The sequence below is a fragment of the Ahaetulla prasina genome, chromosome 6 (genome assembly GCF_028640845.1).
Source record: "Ahaetulla prasina isolate Xishuangbanna chromosome 6, ASM2864084v1, whole genome shotgun sequence".
Classification (NCBI taxonomy): Eukaryota; Metazoa; Chordata; class Lepidosauria; order Squamata; family Colubridae; genus Ahaetulla; species Ahaetulla prasina.
In genome coordinates, this window is record NC_080544.1 from 31190260 (window position 1) to 31215066 (window position 24807).

A 24807-nucleotide genomic window follows, 5' to 3' on the forward strand; every position below is an offset into this window, starting at 1 on the left:
GTTGTACTCCTTCAGCATTCAAAAGCGGAGTTTTACGCAGTCTTCACACACATCCTTTGCAGTTTGACCCATTCTCGTATATGTGCTTTTAGCCAGTGGCAACACCCAAAAAAAAAAAATGCTCTGACACACCAGCACATTCTTTCACATATAGCTTTCTCTTAAAATCTTCCTTTGGACAACTTTGGTATCTCCGTAGTTCATTGCCCTACTCAGTTCAAAGACATAAACAGATTTCTTTTTTCCTCTGTTTCTCCATCAACATGATCTCATCATGCACATATGTGACAATGAGTAAATAACCTATACATTGGTATTTACACTATGACTTAATGCAGGGGGCTCTAACCTTGGCAACTTTAAGCCTGGAAGACTTCAACTCCCAGAATTCCCCAGCCAGCTTTGCTGAAGTCTGCCAGGCTTAAAGTTGCCAAGGTTGGAGACCCCTGACTTAATGGTTTTTTTTTCCTGCTGAAAATGGCTATTTCAGATGGCCTGAATTCACAAGGACCATAGTTAAGGGGAGAGGGGCATTAACCTCTTTGCTTCCATACCCCACCTGCAGTTTGAATCAGTAGTCTTTGCAGGTGGTGTGTCTCATTTTAAGGCAGATTGTAGAGGATAATGCCTATCATATGGACATGGGGAAAGGGTTGGTTCACACTGTTTGGGAATTATGCGAGTTGAAGTCCAATATATCCAGAAATTGCCAAGTTGGGAAAGATTGTCTAAAGGCTACAATGATGTGGTGTTTGGGCCATACTGAAGGCTGCTTAGAGTCCATGACAAGGCTGGTAGTACTTTATTGTGTGGAGAGCCATTATTTTACCATGGTAATGTTCGGAGAACTGATGTCTTGTCTGTCTGTCTGTCTGTCTATCTATCTATCTCTATAATCTATATCTATCTATCATCTACAGGTAGTCCTCAATTTAGGTTTTCCAAACCTATTTTCCAACATATTATGATGCAGCTGAGCCAATCTTGCCCAAGTTAACTTTTAAACCAACAGGAAGGCCGAGGGTAGGACAATCCCTTTCCCATTGTGAACAGCAAGTCCTGGTGGGTAGGAGCAATTTTAAGTAAAACAGCTGCAATCAGAGAGGTAAGCAGGGAAGCTCCGCCCCCCCATCCCCACCCTAGCTTAATTTTTACCTATGCACCCTGGAGTGGGCGGGTCTTAATTAGGGCTTATTTTGGAAGTAGGGCTTATATTGGGCACACATGTAAAAATCAAGCTAGGACTTACTTAGAAGGTTGTATTTTCATCTCTCTCTCTCTCTGTCTCTCTGTCTCTCATCTATCTATCATCTCTATCATCTACATTGGATTAACTTTTAAACCAACAGGAAGGCCGAGGGTAGGACAATCCCTTTCCCATTGTGAACAGCAAGTCCTGGTGGGTAGGAGCAATTTTAAGTAAAAAAGCTGCAATTAAAGAGGTAAAAACTTCTCCTTCCTGATCCAGCTTAGGAACCTCCAAGATAGTTATTTTGGGTGGGGGTGGGGGTGGGGGACAAGCCAGCTGCATTACATGACAAATGTCCCATATAGTTTGGCCTCCATAAGTCAGTCTGTTTATGAACTTGATTGCAAGTCCCCTGTTAACTAGCAGCCATAACCAATTGGTGGTAGTGGGGTTTTCCATGTCAGGCAACAAGGTAGTTCAGCAGGTGGATCTGCTTCACTTTAAAATGTTAGTTATGACATTGCGTGCAAACAATCTATCTGTAGCCTCTTTTACGCAGATGCTTGCTGTTTCAGCAGATGTATATCCTGCCACAAATGTGCTTATTTAGGGTCAAACTGGATATTTTCCCCCTTTTGTGTGAAAAGCAAGTAGGCTAAGATCCACATTGGAGATAGAGTGGCGTGACGTTTTGGCATAGTGGTGTCTTCATCCAGCTTCTGTATCTGATGTTTACTTTAAGCAATTATGCAATTACTAATTGCATGAATGGGAACATAATGAGTCTGGCCTTGAAAGCAACTCTTGATGAAATCAGCAGAATCTGGTTTCAAGCAAAAATTACAGAATCTTCAGTAAATTTCAGCAATCTTATTCATTATCTCCCTCCCTCCCTCCCTCTCTCTCATGATCATACAAGATCTATGGGGGGGGGGGAGAAGGGGAGATCATTAAAATCGAATCTCAAAAATCTGATCTCTCAAGTTTTTCCTTCCATTTTTATTTTGAATGGCACAGGTTATGCAAACTAGAAGTGCACATCTATTTATTATTTGTATTCTGCCTTTATTATTTTTACAACTAACCCAGGGTGGTGAACATATCCAACACACCTTTTTTCTCCTGTTTTCCCCACAACAACAACCTTGTGAAGTGGGTTGGGCCAAAAGAGAAATGACTGGTCCAAAGTCACCCAGCTAGTTTTCATGGCTAAGGCAGGACTAGAACTCAGTCTCCCACTTTGTAGCCTGGCATCTTACTGGCTTTTCCATATGATCCGTGAATGTACATGATAGGTAGTATGTGAAAACGTTACTGTCCTTCTGATGGATGTAGAGGCCAATACTGCACCTGGAAGAATTGTGGCAAAATTATTGTGATTGTGATCATTTGGCCATAGTTGAATAATCAAAGTAGGTCTTTGTATTGTAGGCCTCAACTCAGTTGTGTCTCAAGAAGCAAGAATGCTTGCATTTTGGGTATGCTTTCCTTGTTGCTACGGCCCCAGCAGGTAAGAGCAGCATTTATATATATATATTTTTCCAAATTCTGCTCAAATGATTATTTTTCTCCGTATTCGCCAATGAACATTTGCATATTTTTGCTTATCTTCCTTTCCATTTGACAAACCAGATTGTGTTAGGTTCCTTTTTTCGCTATTTGCAGTCCTATTGAGCCATGGTGGTGCAGTGGTTAGAGTGCAGTACTGAAGGCTACTTCTGCTGACTGCCGGCTGCCTGCAATTTGGCAGTTCAAATCTCACCAGGCTCAAGGTGGACTCAGCCTTCCATCCTTCCGAGCTGGGGTAAATAAGGACCCAAATTGTTGGTGGCAATATGCTGACGCTGTAAACTGCTTAGAGAGGGCTGTAAAGCACTGTGAAGTGGTATATATTGAGGGCCAGGATCTGTTCCTCAATAAAAGAACTAATTGCATTTATTGTGAGAGCCAGGAACTGCGCAAGGAGTTCTGGCAGTGATGTGAAGACGACAAAGAAAAAAAAAAAGATGAGGAAGGAAGGCACTGTGAGTGAAAAGCAGGTGATGCAACTGGGTGCCCACCAGCCTCACCGGAACAATGTTCTAAAAAAGATAGTTGAAGCTCAGCTGCGGTTTACCGCAACGTTCTGCTGATCAGCTGAACGGTCTGAAGTACAGAATGACTAAAAGTAAGTTTATTTTCCCACAGTAATAGACAGGAACACAGATGCACATGCCCACCCTTGTGCTCATATGAAATTTTTGGGCACAGATGTGGAGGTCAATTCTGCTTTACAGATGTTGGATGTAGCTGGGCTTAAGGAATTCCACTCCTCCCCCCCTTGATGATTTTGGACTTAAGCAAATAAGCCTCTCTGTGCTTTTGATTGCATTGGCCTAACCCATTTCTTCCTTTTAAATTTTCTTTTATAAACATAAGCTGCCGTTCTGAGTACATTACTGATGGATGCACTCTCATGGTTAAATTGCACCCTATGACCATCGTTTGTGTTGTAAATGTTGTACTTTGATGAAGGTATTTTTTTTCCTTTTATGTACACTGAGAGCATATGCACCAAGACAAATTCCTTGTGTGTCCAATCACACTTGGCCAATAAATTCTATTCTATTCTATTCTATTCTATTCTATTCTATTCTATTCTATTCTATTCTATTCTATTCTATTCTATTCTATTTGAAAGCATGAGAGCCAAACACAGTCTCTTGTCTCCAAGGAATGAAAGGCAGAAAGCAACACCCTTGAACTCCAGGTCTTAGGCCAATGGAACTCAATGGAAGCAGATTCTTCTACAACAGAGTTTCTCAACCTTGGCAGTTTGAAGAGGTGAATTCTGGGAGTTGAAGTCCACATGTCTTCAAACTGCCAAGGTTGAGAAACACTGTTCTATAATAATGGGAATTAAAAGAACTACTACTGATGCTTCTGAAATTCAGATTCAGCAGTAGTTACAGCAAAATGGTATAATTCTTTCCCCCATTCTGAAAAAAAGATACGAGGGCGGTGCTGTGTTATTAAATTTTAGACAATTTGTTAAAGAGGAGGGCTTTTTGTTTTGTCTAATGAGGGGTTTTGGTAGGTGTTTTTTTTTTTTTTTTTTTGCCTACCTGCTTTGCAGCTGTAAAGTATTTAACCATGTTCCTACATTAGGATTTATAATATTTTTTCCCCTCTCATTTTTTCATTTTAACAATGTATTAGTGGTTTTTCCCTCCCTACTGTATGGCACTTCGGGTCCTGGCTTGTAGAACAAAGCTAATAAACAGTAACTCTAAATCTAAACGACATCTGATGTTCCCTTCACCACATGCATTACTGTTTCTCTGGTGAATTCTGTGCAGTAATACAGAAGGATGCCTAAAAGGTGTAGGAGGGGTATGGAATACAAACGGGTGAAGGGAACATCTGTGCTTGCAGAAAATGGCTTTTAGCATTAATCCTCCCATGTTGGGAGGCTGGGTGGGTTGGTTCAACGCTATTTCGATTTTCTTTTGTGACTATACGAAAATCCATTTCCCCACATTAATTGACTAATAACCCTACACAGCTTATCAAGGGGGTCATCAGCTTCTGTTCGATGGGCTGTGATGGAGAAAGCTCTGGGATAGAGCTATAATAGCCATGCAATTATCTGTGCGTGGGTATATACATTGCGTTGGCTTATCTCTATTAAGGAATGGGGGCATATTATCAGTCCTGATCTTTTTTTCAAGCTTGCCTCATAACACAGAGGTTGAAATTCAGCATCGTGCAATATGTGGCATTTCAGCTGAGTCCCGTGCATTGTCGGAATCTCTTGTCCACCAAGACTTCTGGTAGAGAGGGAAACCTAATAACCAGTTGTTCCAAAGGAGCTTTTTCAAGAGACAACTGGACTTTCTGGTTTTTCTTTGAAGACCTTTCGCTTCTCATCCAAGAAGCTTCTTCAGCTCTGACTGGATGGTGGGCAATGGAAGGATTTATACTCCTTGAAGACAGCTGGTCATTTGCATTCTTTCAGAGAGTCATTGAAGTCTATGTCATCAAGGTCACCCGAATAGTGCTAATGAGTGTGGAACCTTCTTGGCTGCATCCGTCCATTCCCCACTATCCAGGCAGAGCTGAAGAAGCTTCTTGGATGAGAAGCAAAATGTCTTCAAGGAAAAACAAAGAAAATCCAGTTGCCTTTGGGACAACCATGACCTGGATGACTGAGAATCTCTATAGATTATCTACCACTTTTTAACCACATTTTAACTCTTATACCAAATTCATATGAAAGAAAGTTGATCCTAAATTTAGGAAGATCCACCAGCAAAGGAAGAACAGATTAAAAAATATTGTACATACACACACACAAATCATGCACAATGACAAATCCTCCATCGTATCAGTCTATAGCTGCCAGTTTCAGCTAAACTAAATCCTGACTATCCTTCTCCAATAAATGTACACAGCTGTGACACTTCCCTTTCCGTTATATTTACTCTAATATAAATATATCTGCCAGGAGCCGCATTGCAAAAGAAGGCAGGCAGGGCCAAGACAAAACTCATTTCAAACTGAATAAGTAATTATTGATTAAAACTAATACGCCTGTAAAATAAGGTACCCATTTATAAAACTAATTTATTCTGCCTTCACAAGCACCAGCCATTCCTTTTCTCAATACAATCCCTTCTACCTATCCTACGCCCTTGCCCTCGTTGCCCTCCTCCCAGCAGAGGTTTCAAGAAAGGAAGAAGAGAACAGGATGGCATGGGGTAAGAGAGGAAGAGGTAAGTGCATTGAGAAGGAAAGGAAGGAAAGAGATCGTGGGAAAGCCAAACGGCATGTCTATGAGGCAAGCAGAGGAAGGGAGGAAGCAATGACTGTTGAAACATATTTAAGCGTTGCATAAAGGGTTAAAAACTCATTAAATTACGAAAGCACCCATGACTCCACTTATTTACAAGGTGGCTTTTTTTTTTTTGCTGAAATGCAATTTTCCAAGAGTAACGTGGAAGAAGTGAGGCAGGGACTTGGAGGGTTAGAAAAACCAGGAAAGTTAACTTCGTTGGTTGGATGATCCAGCCATTTTCAACCATTTAATTCAGCTTTCCCGTGGCTATGTTTCTGTAGAATTTCCCTCCCCATCTCCTTTAATAACCGAAGTTGCACATTTCTATTGCCTCTTCTCAATCTATTGAATTCCCTCTTTTCAATTGCTTTTCAATCCAGGCCAAGATTAAAAGAAAAAGATGCATTCAGCCTCCTAGCGTGGTGTCACCAAACTCTGCCAGCAGCCAATGTCCTCTGGCTGTGGCCTTTTCCTTATAGACCTTTCCAGACTATGGAATTTAAGAGCCCTCCATCCCATACTTGAATCAACAGGGGGGAAAAAAATCTGTGCTGAATGGCACAGTCCTGGTTTTTTATGTTACACGCATGCTAGTCCTAGGCATTGTCTTTACTTTATGGACTTTGCTGCCCTCCCTTGTCAGCATGTCATTTTTGGGTGGGGAAAACACCTCCAACCAAAGCACTGCTACAGAAGTGGTGCGTACATGCTGGTGTGTGTGTGTGTGTGTGAACCTGAGAAACTTGCCCAATTCCACCTGTCTTCTTTAGCTTGTTTTGTGTCCTTCCTCCTAATGCCCTGTTTGGTTGCAACACAAATGGAATGAAGTGAGAAAAACCAAAAAGGAAACCTAAAAGGAACTGAGTCATTAGCAGTTGTTCTCAGGACACACAGATTTATGATTATGTTACTGTCAGGATTCCAAGTAACACCCCCAACAAAAGAAGACTCTGAGGCTAGAAGTTCCTCTAAGTTCCATTTTATTAGAGAGGTCACATTGGCACATTTGGGATAACCCGAATCTGAAAGCTTCCAGGTTTTTCCCACCCATAGAAAAGTCCAAGTCCCTGCCTAGCATCCACATGTCCATCACATGGCCCAATCAATGCACCGTCCCAACTGAAGATGCCTCCCAGTCACACCCCTCCAGGTGCAGGGCAAGATGTCCTTGACTATCAGAGAGAGGAATGTTGTTACGACTATGTATCTCCTCTGCTCTATACAATCCCCCCTCCCAGTTTCCCACAGCACTAAATGTGGCAGGCCTGAAGATCCAAAGCAAAGATGGCTTCCAGGCCTGACAGCTACTTCAAATTGGGAAAAAATGAGAAAAGGCTATAGAGTTAAAATAGTTGAAAATGGCCCAGTTATAGAATTAAGATGGCTTGACTGCTGATATGGTGGAGGTCCCTGCACCAATCTTTTTTTTGTACAGTTCAATAATAGTGTAAAGTCAAGCTCAGGATCTGGTGATCCTTGGTCACATCCATATGGTTCTCATGGAAAACAAATGGAAGCTTGAGAGAGGCTACAGGGCCAGAGAAGTAGTTAGATGGAGCAAAAAACTTCCAATTGTAGCAGAAGGCACTCTCACCGCTGATCTTGGAATTTCTTCCAAATTGGGAGTAGATCACCTTGAATGATGAGTAACAGAAAGGAAGCAGTTCCCCTCATTTTCACAAATAACTTCTTTGTGCTTTAGGACTGTACATTGTACAAGCAGTCCTTGACTTAAAACAATTTGTTTAGTGACCAAAGTTTCAACTGCACTGAAAATAATGACTTATATCAATAATACTTAAGACTTATATACCGCTTTACAGCCCACTCTAAGCGGTTTACAGGTCAGCCTATTGCCTGCAACAATCTGGGTCCTCATTTTACCCACCTCTGAAGGATGGAAGGCTGAGTCAACCTTGAGCCTGGTGACATTTGAACTGCCAAATTGCAGGCAGCCGGCAGTGAGCAGAAGTATGCTGCAGTACTGCATTCTAACCACTGTGCCACTACAGCTCTTATCAGGAGTGAAATCTACTTACCTTCCCTACTGGTTTGGATGCGCGCGTGCCATCATCACTTCCAATTTTTGACTTTCTGAGCATGCGCAGAGGGTTAAAATCCAGGAAGTAACAACGTCCAGATGGGTGGGCAGAGCCTCACGCTGCTGCCACTACTGGCTCGCGTAAGCTGGACAAAACTGGCAGCATTTCACCACTGGCTCTTATGATCATTTTTCATACTTATGACAGTTGCAGCATCCCCACAGTCACATGATCAAAATTCACATGCTTGGAAACTGACCCATATTTATGACGGTTGCAGTGTGATCACTTTTTGCTACTTTTTGACAAGCAAAATCAATGGGGAAACCAGATTCACTCTACAACCGTGTAACTAATTTTATAAGTGTAGTAACCTAACAATTGTGGTGAGGAAGGTCGTAAAATGGGGCAAAACTCACTTAACAAATGTCTCGCTTTGCAACAGAAATGTTGGGCTGAACTGTGATCATAAGTCAAGGACTATCTGTATGGTCCATGTGTAAAACTGATGGACCTCTGATATAGTGACAGCTCTCACTGCAATCAGTGGCAGCAGATGACACCAAAATGATGATGCAGTTTGGTGTCATCAACAAACACTGCCATTGAGTTATTGTGTCTCTTGTTATAACATAAATCCTTATGTTATTGTTATCCTCATTATGGTCTTGTGTCCCAACAAATAATAAGATATGTCGATGAAGATTTCCTGGGGACAATTTAAGCCAATCGGTCTTCTTGACACTGAACATATCTTGAATCCAGGAAAAGAAGAGTAGAATAATGGCAGAAAAAGTTGCTCAAGGATCAGAGGGCACAGATAACCCTCCAAATGGCCTCAATGACTCTTTCTAATGACCAAATAACTACAAGGTATATAAATCCATCCTCTACCATTCAGTAAGAACTGAAGAAGCTTCTTGAACGAGAAGCAACAAAGTCCAATTGCCTTTTGAAAAAGCACCTTTTGGACAACTATGATCTGGATGATTGAGAATCTTACAGATATCAAGAATCAGAAGGAAGGGGGTACCCCAGCATCAGCCAGAAGCACTCAGTAAATATTTCTTTGTTTACATTTGATTAGCGTAAATCTAATGAATTAGGCAACAATTATATCTAATTCACACAATCTTAGGACAGTATATGCAAGCAGTATGATCGAAGTTTCTGGGTTTCAGCAAAAAAAATAATACCAGAAGCTGGCTTAGAATAACAGAAAAAGAAAAGCCAATTATTGGCTGGCATAAAGGTTTCTAGTTTTAAGCTAAGTATTTTCACTTCTGGTTTATGAGGTTACCACTTACAATTATGAAGAATGTGTCATTCTACGGTGCAGTTTTCAAACAGGAACTTCTGAAGTCTAATTTTTGCTGTTAGGAAACACATGCACTTGTTAATTAACGTTCTGCAAAAATTTAAGAGAAGCAGAACAATTTGGGAAGGACAGTATTGCCTGTGAAATGTCACCTAAAGCAGGGGTCTCCAACCTTGACAACTTTAAGACTTGTAGACTTCAACTCCCAGAGTTGGGAGTTGAAGTCCACAAGTCTTAAAGTTGTCAAGGTTGGAGACCCCTGACCTAAAGTAAACCTGGAAGATAAAACAGTGAAAGGTATTTTGGAGGAAAACAATAGCCCTGAAAAATGCACAAGGAAAGACTGTGGGCCTATTTTAGATATTTCAAATTAACAAACTTACTTAACCTAAAGCAACAAGATTTGAACTGATTTCACAGTATTGGTTGATTAGGTGTTTCCAGCAAAGAAACAAATTCATTCAATTTATCTTGATACTCTCAATGCGGAATACATATATTATACCCCTTTCTAAACATGTTTCTTAATATTATTCTGTTTAATAATGATAGCTCACAGGAACTATACATGGATTAAGATGTAACTAATTAATTTAATAAAGCTAAAATGTAGCCTTTCTTCCCTTACTACAAATGAATGATCATTTCAATAAGTGGTGCTACTGGGTATGTATTTGTGTTGTATTCCTGTAACAGACCTGAAAAAATGAGTTAGTATGAGAAAAGATTTTCAGTTCTTTATAAACCATAAAAGGATGATTAGTACAGTAAGGCAAATAAGAAAAGAAAGAAAAAAATGAAGAATGGGAAGGGACCAATATAGAGCAGTGGAGTGAATCAGTGGTTCTTGGATGTTACACCAGAAGGAACCTAGAAATGTTACAGATCTATCAGAGTTGCGCAATACATTAATAGAAAAGAATATGTAGGGAGGAATCAGATATAATCTACTTCACTACTCTCAATATTGTTACAACCTTGACTTCTTTTAAGCTGAGGAACTGTTATCTGTTGATGCATTAATGTGAACACACCCTTCACCAGAAAAGGATATAAAGCAAATCACAACTCTTGGAGGTTCCACATGAACCCCAGGAAGCTCTTTTAGATCATTGGATCAAAAGTCCAGCAACTTGGGTCCAAAAATAACTAGAAACGGATCTCCCAAGGAAACCTAAAGACAAAGCATAAAGTATTTTTCTCTGGTTGCTCTCCAACAATTGGCATCTGGAGTCATCCTGCCACTGAACCTAGGGTTCCCATTTGGTTATTATGCTGAATTAGTACAACGGTTCGTTTTTCCTAAATATGTCTTACTCCCCTCTAAGGCTATAAGAATCAATGGTTCATTACCCCATCTTGTGGCAAGTTCAACTCTCAGAATGTATAGCAATGTTCACAGATAAATTATATGATGTTATCTGGCTACCTAATACAAATTTGGAATAATTAGTATGCATATAAGTTGGGTAGGGGTGAGGAAGTAAGTTACATCACCATATATAATTTTACTCTTGCACTGAATCATCTCCAAACTGCAATAAAATTGGCAATGATATTCAATGCAAGGGTAAAATTATATATGGTGATGTAACTTTCTTCCCCATTTCTACCCAATTTGTTTCAGAGTGATTTACCAACTTTAATCCACAACATTTGCAGCCATCCTATTTATCTCCAATTTTAGATAGCCTTTTTAAAGTAAGGTTCTTCGTTGTTCCACTCTATGTCAATTTACTATGAAAGCAATTAATTTATTCCTGTTCATACTTTTTAATCAGTTAAGATTTCTGTAACTGCAGCCAGCTCTTAACTTTGCCAGGTATAGGAGATGACCAGACTAAGCCCAAGGGAGGAGACAAATGTGTCATCAGTGATGTATTCCTATGCATCCACAAGAGATCTAAGTCCAGCCCACTTTGAATGCCTTCTTAATTCATTTCCCTTGATCGCTAGTAGTTCTTGTAGAGAGCTTAGGCAATATATCTTTTTACTCATTTGAACTGCATGAACCTCCTGATTTCCCCTGTGCCTGACACCAGTACCGCTACATTTAAAACAAGACTTTCATGGAAGACTGTGTCCAAGACTAATACCTCTGCAATATCTATACCAAATCTCCAAAATAATGCTGATTTTATCTTTTATATAATAATAATAATGGACAATTTTCTTGGGAGAAATCAAATTAATGTCCTTTTCAAAAATGCTTTTGAGATCCATTTGGTTGAAATAATAATATTGGCAAAGAAATGCACTCTTTCTCTACTAAAGAACTCATTTGAAAGAAAAGAAGTCGGTGAATAATCACTTTATAAACCTGATTAATAACTTTACGAATACAGATCATTAAAATAGACAGACGAGCAAAAGAAAGAATCAAAGATCTAATCACACTATTAATAAATTATAATAACATTAATAAAGGGACTGATCTTGAGTTTGAAAGTAATTTTAGGGTTGGAAATGAGAAATGGAAACTAAGATATGGTACCTCATATACCGGTAATATTTTTTAATAGGAGAGAAAAGGTTTCTAGTTCATTTCTATATCCTGGAAGTTGTCTTCCAGGAAGAGAAAGCCTATCCAACAGTCCCAAACAATGCAATGAAGCAGAAAATTGTAGAAGCAAAGTACTTTACTGATCGTTCAGATCTGCCAGCAATCTCAAAAGACGTTTTCAAGTTGACTGTATCTCCTGAATTACCAGTTAAGCTAAGAAAGAGAATGACTGAGAAGGGAAACATGAGCCAATCAGCAGCAGCTGTGGCCCCAAAGACTACAGAAGAACATAAGAACAAAACTAATAACTTTATATCCTTTAAATCACAAACCAATTGCCCCCACTCCAATCTCAGATAATGATGTTTCAGTTCAGCTCTGTAAAGCTTAGCGGCAAGAAATGTGAACATGCATTAATATGTAAAAAACACAGTCCCACGTTTTGGGGAATGGAACTGTTTGAAAATGGCATTTTTTTTTAGCCATCTGGCAATATATTTCTTTTCTCAAAACCTAATGGAAAATCAAATAGCTTGTGTGGGCAAAGTTAGCCTTCTGGCTGCTGCTTTTTTAAATGTGTTTGCATCAATGTCAGATAAGACATATGCCTGGTGTATTGTAGAAATTTTCAAGGGAGAGGGATAATTCATGTGACAAGAAGCATTATGCATTACAGTCCCTACGTGGAACAACTACCCCTGGCCAGACAGAGACACTTGAAGACGTTTTCACGGGTATTGCAAAAGGTAGAAGATTCCAAAGGGAATTGTGTATCTTTTAAAAGAGAATGCTTGGAAGATTGAAAGAGTACATTGAGATCTGCTCCATATTCCTTCCCAATAGAGGATCCAATACTGGATCCAGCCGTTGTCAGGAATTTTCTCAGAATCTCTCTTGTTGCTGGCATTTGAGATGTGCCAGTTTAGGCAAAGGAGAGACAATAGCTTTTGATTCCATATACCTACAATGCTATAATAAACGGCTGGACTTTTCTCCATTCCAAATTTTTATTTCTAAAGAACACGTTGTTATGAGCAACAATGGATGGGCGAATACCAGGCAAGTCTATGTTGTTCCATATATTCAACCAGCAGCTGAACAGATTCCTTTGAGAATGTTGATGAGAGACACGATGACTGTTTTGTAGTAGTGTGTAAGATGGGAATAAATGGATGGAAAGTGTAGAAGACACAAAACTGAATTGGAGTGATTTTCAATTAACTGCTAATTGAAGTCTCTCAGTAGTATGTGATGAATCACTGACTTTGTCTGGAAGTTTAGTGCTTAGCTCTCTGCATCTAGAAAGAATGAAATGAGAGACTGGCATCTGATAAATAATCTTCCTCTGCAAATACCAAGAAAAGATTTAATTCTATTTTCCCCCGTGTGATCTTTGTCTGCCCAGGTCACTGATCATTTTGCAAATGCTAGATTGAACAACTCATCTTGTTAAAATACCATTGTCTTACTCCTTTTTTTTTTATTTGTGTGGGGGCAGGGAGGATGGGAAAAGGTAATTTTCTGCCTGCGGGAAAACATTCAGGGTGGGGAAAAAAATACTGGTCACTTGTGATCATTTGTCATCCTCAGCACCTGAACAGGACATGTGGGTTGACAGTTTGTTAATTGAGCTTTCCCAACGAGGCATCGTAAAGTTTTACGCTGACAAAGCCTGGGCTCACTATTTATTCTGCATTAGAGAATGATCCACTCCTCAGTTGAACACAACATGCTTTTTTTAAAAAAAATAATAAGGACCTAAAAGGATTCTGATTTTTGATATGGATAAAAGAATATTGTTCAGAACCACAGCCCTAAACCAGACCACTTTCTCCCCTTGCTTTCAAACTAGATTTACAATTGCAGTTCAATGAATGAGACTTATACTGGGATTTTCAGCTTAAGGCTCAATTACTATGCTAAGAGCAGAGATTACCATAGTGAGGCCAGATGCTGAAATACAGTGATTCTTCATCCTGATTATATTCACACTTTCTGGGGATGCTTACAAGTTGTAACCCAGCATTCGTGGAAATCAGAAAATTTAGTGTTACAGAGTTAGCTATTTTCTCTTTTCCACGGTAGTCTTTGACCACTTGAAAATCTTGGAGTTCCTTGGAAATTGTTGTTTGGAACACACAATTATCTGGTCAAAAAAACACTGAGTTCTTGGAAATGCCTTGCCATCACTGTTCATTCGTTTAAATTTGTTGAAATTTAGTAGTTTTGGCAACCCAAATAAAAGGAAAATATATGACAGTTAACACTACAAGGTAACAAATTCGAGTGAAATACATTTCTTGCGAGAGACACAAATCTACTTAGAATTCTTTTCTATCCTCTTAATTCTTTCATCTGTACAGCAGAGAGATTTTAAGGCTGACCCATTTATAGGATTGACAATGACACATTTTTTTTTATCCCTATCAGAAAGAAATTGGAGCACAGTCTTTGCACACGTATTAGGAGGCAAGACCTATTTTGCTCATTGTGGGAAAAGAAGAACAGGTAGTCATTTGAAATGCAATTGACAGCATTAGGAGCTGTCAATTTTTGTGAAAATCGGAGTTCACAATGGACTCTTAGAGACTTTCATTGTTGTCTTATAACCAGGAAAATAATTACACCCATTGTACACATTTCCCATTCTTCCACAATTAGATAATATAGCTTTTGTGAGTTTCTCATGTAATTGTGTAGAAAAGCAATGCATCCTGTTTGTCTGTAGAAAAGTAACATCAAGTCAGTCTTACATTTTTCAAGACTTCACAAACCAAACAGAGTCATTCTGTGAGGGAGATGGGTGGTTTCTAAATTAATTTAGTGTGTGTGTGTGTGTGTATAAATAAAATAAATTAAAAACATCTAGAATAGCTATCTTATCATGTGAATATGAATGGGAAAGGTACCACAGTAAGTTCCTTGTGTAGGTCTGGGCTTGCAATAATTAAGGAAATAAGCTAAGATTCCTTCCCTTTTGTTCTCATAGTGTGAGATTTTCAGCAATTTAAGGGGGTAACCAGGGAGGAATACATCCATTCTTCATATATCCCTGACACACCGGGAAGACAGAAAAGCTATCACATTAGTGCCTTCATGGAAGGGCTAATAAATAAGCAACATCCTCTTCTCTTGCAATAAATCTGTGCGACATTTCAAGACTTCCATTCTTTATTTTTTTTTAAACAGAGGACTGGTATGTCAATCGCCTATTCATTGGTATATCAATGTATATAACTCATCATAAAAACGAACTGACATTCGGAGAGAAAACAATCAAAATCCTACAAACCGGCCTTTAAAGCCTTCACAACACTTATGGCTGAATCTATGCACCCGTCTAAATTGGAATGAACAAATCCATCACCTCCACAGATGAGAAAAGGTTTCGCGTGAAGAGTAATTTGTCCTGGACTTCCAGAGAAAGCACCTGTAACCTGTAATAGAATACATACAAGAATGAGAAGCTACTAATTACACTTCCTAAAATGCAGGTAAGAAGTATTTCAAGGAAATATGCTAGCTGTAAGTAATAGCTTCAGTTTTAATAACGTCTACAAGAACAAACATCTCATGCTTCACGTTTTGCCATGCTTTGGGCATTGTGTAGGCCAGGAACAGCAAGTAGACAATCTTGGCTAATTAAAATAAAGCTAAATTGTGTCATTTAATATAGTATGGTTAATATAGAGAAGTATTAATAAAGCATAAAAGCATACATAAAAAATAAAGCAAGTTTTACTGTTATAAACATAGATCTTAATCAAATGCATAGAATACAATAAAAGAAAACAACAATAAAGGAAAATGTGGCAATAAAAAGAGCAATACATACAAACAGATTAAAACAAAATAAAGCCAGGGCTGTGATAAAGAACCCAAAGAATCATTTTTGAGTGTAAATGATGACAAAGCAGTAAACTACAGTCATTTGGAAAGAAACCATTCGAGATCCAAGCCTTGAATTAACCTACCATCAATAATCTGATCCTAATCTTATTCTAAGTGAGGCAGTGACAAGCATAGTGAATAATGTCTCCACCTAACTAGCCCACAAGGACAGAGTCACTGCGCAACAGGAGGCTTACAAAATCTTCCTTCCCATTAGCCACAGGTGTGGCCTGCAAACGAAGGGATGGAAATACCTTTCTCAGCAGGACGTTGGTAATATTAAGCAGATACAGTGAGAAAATTCTGTATGTTTTTATAGTGAGGAAACCAAGATGAAACTTTGGATATCTGTACTGTAATAGCATCTTAATCAGCATCCCTCTCAAAAACCTGTATTTCTTTGTCCCAAGAGCTGAATTCCCCCAAAAGGGTACAGAATACATTTGTAGGACAGGCAACAAAAGTTTGAGCTATTGGTTCCTAGTTGTGGTATTGGAGGAAACAATATTTGGTAAATGTTTACCAACTGGAGAATGGGCTTTCTTCACTTCCAGAATCCCATGAACTCTCGTGCTAGGAAATCACTGACAAGGCTTTAGGACTTCACTAGTCCATTGGCCAGGCAAGCAGCAGAAGGCATGGCTTGGCCATTGAAGCTCATTTATCCTTGGGAGGTGTGTGTTCCACAATGGTCTAACTTTGGCAGGAAGTTTTGTAATGGCCTTGCTTCAGCTGTTTCTTCTTGGAGAACTAGTTAGGCAAAATAGATTAACCGCCTGAGCACCAGTGCTACCATGACTTGATGAACTTGATTGAGTTAGGCATGACTGGTTCCATTTGGGTTAAATTTGGAGGGGGGCAAATTGTAATGATATGTGGGAATGACCTTGGGGGACCAGGTAAAGAGATACGGTCTAGGAAAAAGATAAGATAAGAGGAAGCATAGCCCACAGTTGAATAGTGGGAGGAGCAAGAGGCTCGTAGCGGGAACTCTCCCTAAGTTATTGGGCTGCAAAAGTGACAAGTGGAAGAATTTTATTTTCAGATTTGCAAAATTAGTATCAACCTCACCAGATAAATCAGATAGGAAACATGACTAGGTAAGCTAATTCTATTTTATTTTAAAGCTATGTTAACCAAATCTTACAAGTCTGAAAGTACTGTTCTCTTGCCATCACTTTTGTAGCCTGATAACTTGGGGGGGCTTTTGCTCCACCTACTATGCAGTTGTGGGCTATGCTTCCTCTTATCTGGCAGCATCTCCCTAGGCAGAATTTCTTAGCCTGGTCTCCCAAGGTCATTCCTACATGCCATTACATAAATTGACCTCTCTGGTGTTCCCACAATGTATTAACTCCCTCATTGATCCAGGGAGCAAAGGGCCTTGGCTGGATGTCAGAAAATCTTTTGTGAAGGTAAATATCCTATTACATTACAACTTGATGAATTTTCCTGAGTGTATCTGCCTCTTCCAAGTCACTTAACAAAAAGACATAGAGGGAAGTGAGTACTTTTTAGAAAAATATAGGACCACAGCAACAATTTTGTAAGCCCAGAAATCTGTCTCCAGTTCTCCCTCCCCATTTGCTTTATTCCCACTGTGCAAAGTTGTACATTCAGCATTATTTAAGAAAGAAATTGGGGAGGGGGAAGGGGAAGAAGCAATAGGAAGGAACAGTGGCAGCGAGGAACATGTTGCAATCCACAAGAAGGGGAAGTACAGAGTCTAAACTCAAAGGACGTACATCCTTTACTTTGTAACTCACGCTAAAAGAATGGCCTAAATAATGAGAAATGGCACTGCCTTATTCCAAGCAAAATAGACGTGTGACATGTTTTTTTTCTTTGAGTTAATTTTGCTGGGAAAGGAGGGGAGCAGATTCCTTTCAGCATCAATTGGCCTGTTTATAGAAGGAAGAGTACAGTATAAATAAAAAGGAACATAGATGGCCATTACTGCTGATGCAACTGGAAATAGCTGTTTACATGTTTACAGATATGGAATTTGGGCTTTTAAAGAGGACAGATCCACAGATTAATGTCAACAGGGCAAAAGCGTTGACTATCTTTTATCAAAGGCACTGACAGTGATCAAAGGAGTGATATGCAAATAGTTTATCTCTCACTAGGCGGATGCTTACCAAATAGTGGGAATGTTACAGAAATCTCTCCAGCAAAATTGACTGCAGCTGAAAGGGCAGGCAAACACCAACCCAATAATCCTTTCCTTTAACCTCAGCTTTCCTTATACCACTCTGACCCTTTGCTGCTCAAGTGTAACACAACAGTCTCTTCTGCCCCTTTTTTGTGGGTAAGCAAACGTTGCAAATAACTCCATCAATCAAATGGGAACCATCTTAGATATAAACATTCAAACCCAAAAGCAAAGCAACAGATTTACTTATCCAATCTCGCACTGATTTTCCTCTAATCTTCCCAAGCTCATGCAGCTGTGCGCAGCCGATGTCTCGCTTTTTCCAGGCTGCTTCCCACCGTAGCTCTGTTGATTGACCCTTTTGTCTACTCACAACAGCGCTTGGTGTCCATTTCCTGTTTCCTCTGGTTCTATTTAGACCAGTGGTCCCCAACCTTTATGGCTTGGTGGCCTGGCGGGTTGGGGGGTGGGTGGGAGAGAGGAACCGGCTCGCGGAAGCGACAGGCTGGCATGTGCAAGTTGAGCTGTGCATGTGCAGCTGTGCATTGTGTGGCCTGGTTCAGAACAGACCACAGCCTGGTAGTGGCCTATGGCCTGGAGGTTGGGAACATTTGACTTGGGAACATTTGACCATCAATGCCAACTTGTTGCTTGGTCCAGTCATTCTGGAGCATCCACGGGAGAGAAAAATTCCAGATAACATCTGTGCATTGGACATTTTTTACATGCCACAAAAAGAGAGGGGGTTCAATTATGTGTCTATAGATGCCATCTTGACTTTTTTCACTCCATCCCCTAAGACATCTTTATAGGCATCCAAACTAAAGGATTGCAAAAAGTTTCAATTATTAGACTTGTATCCCACCTTTCCTTTCCTCCAGGAGCTCAGATTAATATACATAACACTACTGGTCTTTTTCCTTATACTACAAGGCAGTGCTAAATTGCAATATTTAAAGTTGTAGCTTCTCCAAAGAAATGGGCAGCAACATAGCAGCTAGGACAGTGCCTAGGTGCAATATGCAAAAAATATCAAAGCAAGTTAACTCCAAGAAGAATTTTTTACTCAGCTGCATTAAAAACTAAGAATTTGAGGAAGCATATAAAACAGAGGAAAGAATGAGTCAGAATTGGAGGGGAGGCACTCCACCTGATTTCATCCAATTCTCTAAATAGTACAAAGATGAAAAAAACTCAACTTTCTGTTTGAAGACCTCAAGGGGAGAGATATTTACATATCCTGCCTCATGCATTACTTATTCCGTAAAGTTCTCCTCTCTCTTTTCCAAAATCTCACTGACTCCATCCAACCACAGCTTTTTAAGTCATCCCCTTTCTTTCAACTCATTTCATCTTCCTCCACATAGTATTTGTTTTGCAATGTGATTTTCGCTCATTTTCTCTAATCATCTAAACCAGACTTTCCCAACCCTTCCGGCTCTGAGGGCCAGCTTGGGGGGAGGAGCAGGAAGAGGATGGTTCCATACAAGTGGCAGGGATTATTGTGCACAACTCCATTTGCGCAAGTGGCGTACGCTTGGGCCCACTTGTGCAAATAGAGCGCGTGCACATGCTTGCCCGCTGCTGGCACAAGTGAGGATGCCCATGTGTGCATGCTCACCCGCCACTCCCACTGTCTGGTTCTGAATGGTTCACAGCCCAGAAGTGGGCCATGGCCGGGGTGTTGGAGACCCCTGATCTAAAGCACTGCACATTCTTGTTTTATAGTAATCACTGTTGCATTCAGTCGATATCCATGCATCATCCATTCATTCTTAGCTCAACATGACTTAAATCCAATAAATGAAGTGTTGCCTTCTACGACAACAAAAAATACATTTTTTCCTTATGGAAGCAATCATATTAGATTAACCTTCCCCTACTCCATCTGCTTTTTTTCTTATAATAAAAACCCAAATTCTTCCTTTTGTAGAATATTGTTCTGACATCCTTTGCTATGTCCTATGAATAATCAATGTCTTAAAACAGACCTAGAACTCCAGATAAGGTCTAATTAATGAAGATTAATTTGGTATTCTTACTTCTGACTTGGAAAACATGATTCTACTAATTGAAGGCTGCAATTACATTTTCTTTTGCAACCATATCATGCTTTAATGTTCAGCTTGTGGTAGGCCTACATTCCTGCTTACATATACAATGATCAGGTTAGGTATCCTCCATCCTAGGCCTACTTCTCTTTTTGTGTATGTGTGCACACTTAAGTTCAGAACTCTGTATTGTGAAGTTTAGTCCACCACTGGCAAAATAATGATATCTCAGTTTGTAAATAGCTTGTCTTCTTAGTTCTGCTTTACTTTTTGAACTTTTGGACTATGTTTGAATTTGGGGAAAAAAAGACATAACTTGACATTTATAATTTCTATTAATATGAAGGAGGGCTGTCAATAACATTTGCTGCTACTACTGTTTTTAAGTCATCACTGACTTCTATGACATAAACAGAACTTTCCCTATTCCTTACTTCTTCCCTACTCTTCATTCTTATCAGATTCTGGAAAGAGCTGGCAGCAGCCACAAAAACCTGGGGCTTCCTTTGTTGCTAAAAGGAGAAATGATAAAGTCTCCCTCGGGTTGGTCTTAGCTCCTGGTGACTTCTTGTTCTCTTGGTAACAATTCATTAGTGATTTGAGTAATTGTCTTCTCTTAAGAAGGGTGACTCCCATTGTTTCCTAAGGAGTAGACTCTAGTCAAAATAATAACCAGCTCCAACCCATTTAACATCTCAAGATCAGTCAGGATTGGCTATGTGCTGACAAATCAGCTGGTTTGTTAAAGGAAGAGATTTTCCATTTCAATAGTCAAAAGGTTTGGATGCTTCTCTTTCAAACAGAAAAGGTGTGTCTGAGGGCCAAAGGATAAAAAAAGGCAATATCTTAAGAGAATTGTATCGATCATAATAGATTAGCAACAGCAGCAGAATTACAATAGTTATTATTACAGAAGGCAGAATCAATTATAAAACTATAAACATATTTTAGTTGTTATTTTGGTTATTGCCCCAGTACAATTCACTATTCATTCTTATTACTCTAATGCCAGAACACAGCAAGGTTCAAGCCCATCCTCACTACAGAGGTCCTCTAGGTCAATTTTTCTCTCCCAACCTAACCTACCAGAATTGTTGTTGCTGGGTGGAAAAATAGTAGTAGGAGGAATGCTCCTGAATGAAAAGTAGGATATACATTTAATATATACACAAAATGCTACAGAATTATTGTCTTCAACCATGCATTGAAATTAAGGACATATATTTATGATCTCTGAGGCTATAATTATGTTTAGACTCATTATGCAAAGATTTAGCTGTCTAGGGAAGGTTGAGAAAAGTAGAAGTAAAGAGAAGAAAAGGACAATAAGCATCACAGTGGATATTTGGAGAAGTGTTCCAATATTTGAGGGGCTGCCACAACCTATTTTCCAAAGCACCAAATGCAGGACTAGAAGCAATCAATGAAAACTAATCAAGGAGAGAATCAACCTAGAACTAAGGAGAAATTTCCTGAGAGAGAGAACGATTAACCAGTGGAACAGGCTGCCTTCAGAAGTTGTGGGTGCTCCATCATATGGGTCCTTGAGTGGCGCAGGCTGCTAAACAGCCTGTTATTAACAACAGCTGCCTGCAATTATTGCAGGTTCAAGTCCCACCAGGCCCAAGGTTGACTCAGCCTTCCATCCTTTATAAGGTAGGTAAAATGAGGACCCAGATTGTTGGGGGCAATAAGTTGACTTTGTATATAATATACAAATAGGATGAAGACTATTGCTTAACATAGTGTAAGCCGCCCTGAGTCTTCGGAGAAGGGCGGGGTATAAATGTAAATAAATAAATAAATAAATAAATAAATCATTGGAGATTAAGAAAAGATTGGACAGTCATTTGTCCAGACTAGTATAGTTAGACTAGTATAGTTTCTCCTTCTTAGATTGGACTAGAAGACCCCCAAGGTCTCTTCCAACTCTTTTTTTGTTTAATTCAGTTATAATGGTAATGGATGCATCGTTGGAAGACCCGACAGACCAAATTAGGGACAGATTGTCACGGAGAAAATCTATGTGGTCTCTATGAGTTGACAATGACTTGATGGCACATAATCAGTCAATCAAACAATCAATCAATCAATCAACTCTGAAATTCTGAGAAAGACGTGCATAGTGTGGCACAAAATTCCAGGATCTTGAGACCTTTTCACATTTTCAGCATTCTAACAGCTGGATCCCCCACTAAATCAGCTAGTGCTGGGTCCATGACAAGCCAGCGTATTTACTCCCAGCTACTTGGACAAATTGCACTGCCCAAGTGACTGAAGCATTCACTTTTGGCCAAAGAAAGAATGGACTAAAATGGGTGTTGTTATTTAATATGACCTCTTTGCTTAAATGTAAAAAGTAGACAGTGCATTACATTGTTGAAATCATTTGAATCTGGGATGTAGAAATCAACTTTTTTCATTCTTGCTGTCATTTGGACAAAAAACTCTTATATGCCCTTCCCATTTGCTGCACATCTTTTTTTTTTTTTAAAAAAAAATCGCTATCCATACACTAACATTCACTGTGACTACAACTTTAATTAAACTTAAAGATGCTTCAAGCAGCGTTATCTCAGCTGTCCCCCACATGAAGCACATATTTTGCCTGCAGAAGATTCTAGGTTCAGTTGTGCTAGTTCTAAGACAGACTGGTGAGAAAAGAAACCATGCAGGTCTGCTGACAGTGTGGGCAGAATTCAGTGTGGGCAGGACTAAGCTACAAGGGCTAAAAATATGACATTCAAAAAACACTTATTAGATTGCAGTTTAGGTCTATGTAAAAGCAATGATGAGCAATCCTTGCTGTGTCTATATTTTAACGTCTCTGCGGCGTGAGTTGCAGTGGTTAATATTTGGCCTCCAGGTGCAATTCAAGGTGCTCATTATATATGGCAAAGGGCACATATATCTGGAGGGCTGACTATTCTTGTAATGTCTATTTTATGCAATCCCACAGTTTGTTTGCTTTGGGCCCCACCAATTAAGCAATTATTTAGTGGGACTGAGAAGATAGATCGATGGTCTCAGTTGTGGAATCTACTGTCAGAAATAATATCCTTTTGGAGACACCTTCAAGCACTCTATAAAAAAACTAACTTTTTTGCAGGTCTTGGATTAGATATATGGAAGAGCTCTCGGAATTGTAGGGAATTTGGATGGTTTGTTTTTTGCTTCCAGAACAATCAGTTTGTGTTGCTAGAGTCATTTCATACTTATTGCTGTTACAATTTTGTAAAGCTGTTCAGAGCTGTCTAGATTGAGGCAGCCAAACAAAAAAAAAAAAAAATATCAATTGAATTAACGACTAGCTTGCCAGGATTTTCTTCCTGGATAGTTATATACACACTCCTTAAAGTATTTGTGAAGTTAGGAGGGTTCCTGCAAGTCATTTTTTTGAATCCTAGCAACTGCCTGGATTAGCCTTTGCACTATTCTTGGCAAGATTTTTCAGAAGTAGTTTGCCATTGCTCCTTTCCTAGGGCTAAGAGAAAGTGATTGGCCCAAGGTCACTCAGCTGGCTTTGTACTCAAGGCAGGACTAGACTTCATAGTCTCCCAGTGTCTAGTCTGATGCCTTAACCACTATCCGAAACTGGCTCTTTTTGTGAAATTAGGGTCAAACTTATAAAAATTGAATTGCATTTCCCATTTAGTTGATCGCTCATCCAGTTGAAAGAGATCCTTCCAAAGCTCTTGATAGATACTATTAGTTTTCTCTTCTATTAAATATATGGTAACATTAACACCTTAGCCAGTTTACTACATGTCCTGAATTCAAGAAAATTTATGAACAGATCCTTCAGGGACTCCATTTCATTCTTTCTTCCCCTGACAAAAATGCCCATTCTGTTTTTAAGCAGTCAGTGATCCATTAAAGAAAAAAGTCTTCTTAGATCATGGCTTTTAAATTTAGTCAATAGCTTTTGTTAGGAACTTTGTCAGGGAATTTTTGAAAATTCAAGCCCACAGTACTGAGTCAGCCACATCCATCCTAGAATGCCTGCTGATATTCAAATATCTTCAGGTGGAGGCGGGATTTATTTTTGTAGAATTCATACTGATTTTCCTTCAGCAAAGCTTGTTCCTCTATAATATGCTTAGTTGTTTTTTTAATTTGATGACTTTTTCCAATTAGGCCAGAAAAGACTTTAAGCTGACCACTCTTATCATTTCTCAAGTCTCCTCTTAGTCCCTATTTGTTCAAACAGCTTCTTTCCAATCCTATTTCATTGAGGCCAATTTGAGGGACAAGTTATATAGCTTTGCTAAGTGGTCAGCAATTTCAAATTTTTGATGAGTATACTCTTTTTATATTTGTAAATTCATATCTTATTTCTAGAGATGAACATTCTATTTGTTTTTAAAGTTGTACTCTTTTCCAGAACAAAACACTAATTACAGGTAGTCCTCGACTATTTAAAAATACAATAAGCTCTGAAAAAAGTGATTTACCACTGGTCCTCACACTTAATGATCACTGTAGCATCCCCATGGTCATGTGATCAAATTTGGTTGCTTGGCCACTGAATGTATTTAGGATGGTTATAGCATCCCAGGATGAAGCGATCACCCTTTGTGACCTCAGGGGGCATCTGACAAGGAAAATCAATGGGGGAATCCAGATTCACTTAATGATTCTAACTCACTTAATGACCATGGCAAAAAGATTTGGGCGTGACTCAACAACTGTATTGCTTAGCAATGGAACTTCTGGTCCCAATTTTAAGTTGTAAGTTGAGGACTACCTGTACCACCAAATAATTCACCTGCTCATTTTAAGGAAATTTGCTTTGCTTGCTGTAGTAACACTAAATTCAGAGTTGGTAGGTATTTAGCTACA

General features: G+C 39.3%; 1 protein-coding gene across 3 annotated transcripts in view; it reads right to left on the bottom strand.

Moving 5' to 3' along the window:
• Positions 1-14670: 14670 nt before the first annotated feature.
• RNLS (renalase, FAD dependent amine oxidase) overlaps positions 14671-24807 on the bottom strand; it is a 156647-nt gene continuing 146510 nt past the window's right edge. Inside the window, exon 6 of one of the 3 annotated variants that reach the window (XM_058188266.1) lies at positions 14671-15305. In XM_058188266.1, coding sequence (XP_058044249.1) covers positions 15153-15305 — 153 coding nt within the window. In that variant the 3' untranslated portion in view covers positions 14671-15152. The remainder of the gene's footprint in view (positions 15306-24807) is intronic. The other 2 variants (XM_058188264.1, XM_058188265.1) reach the window with 2 other exon arrangements.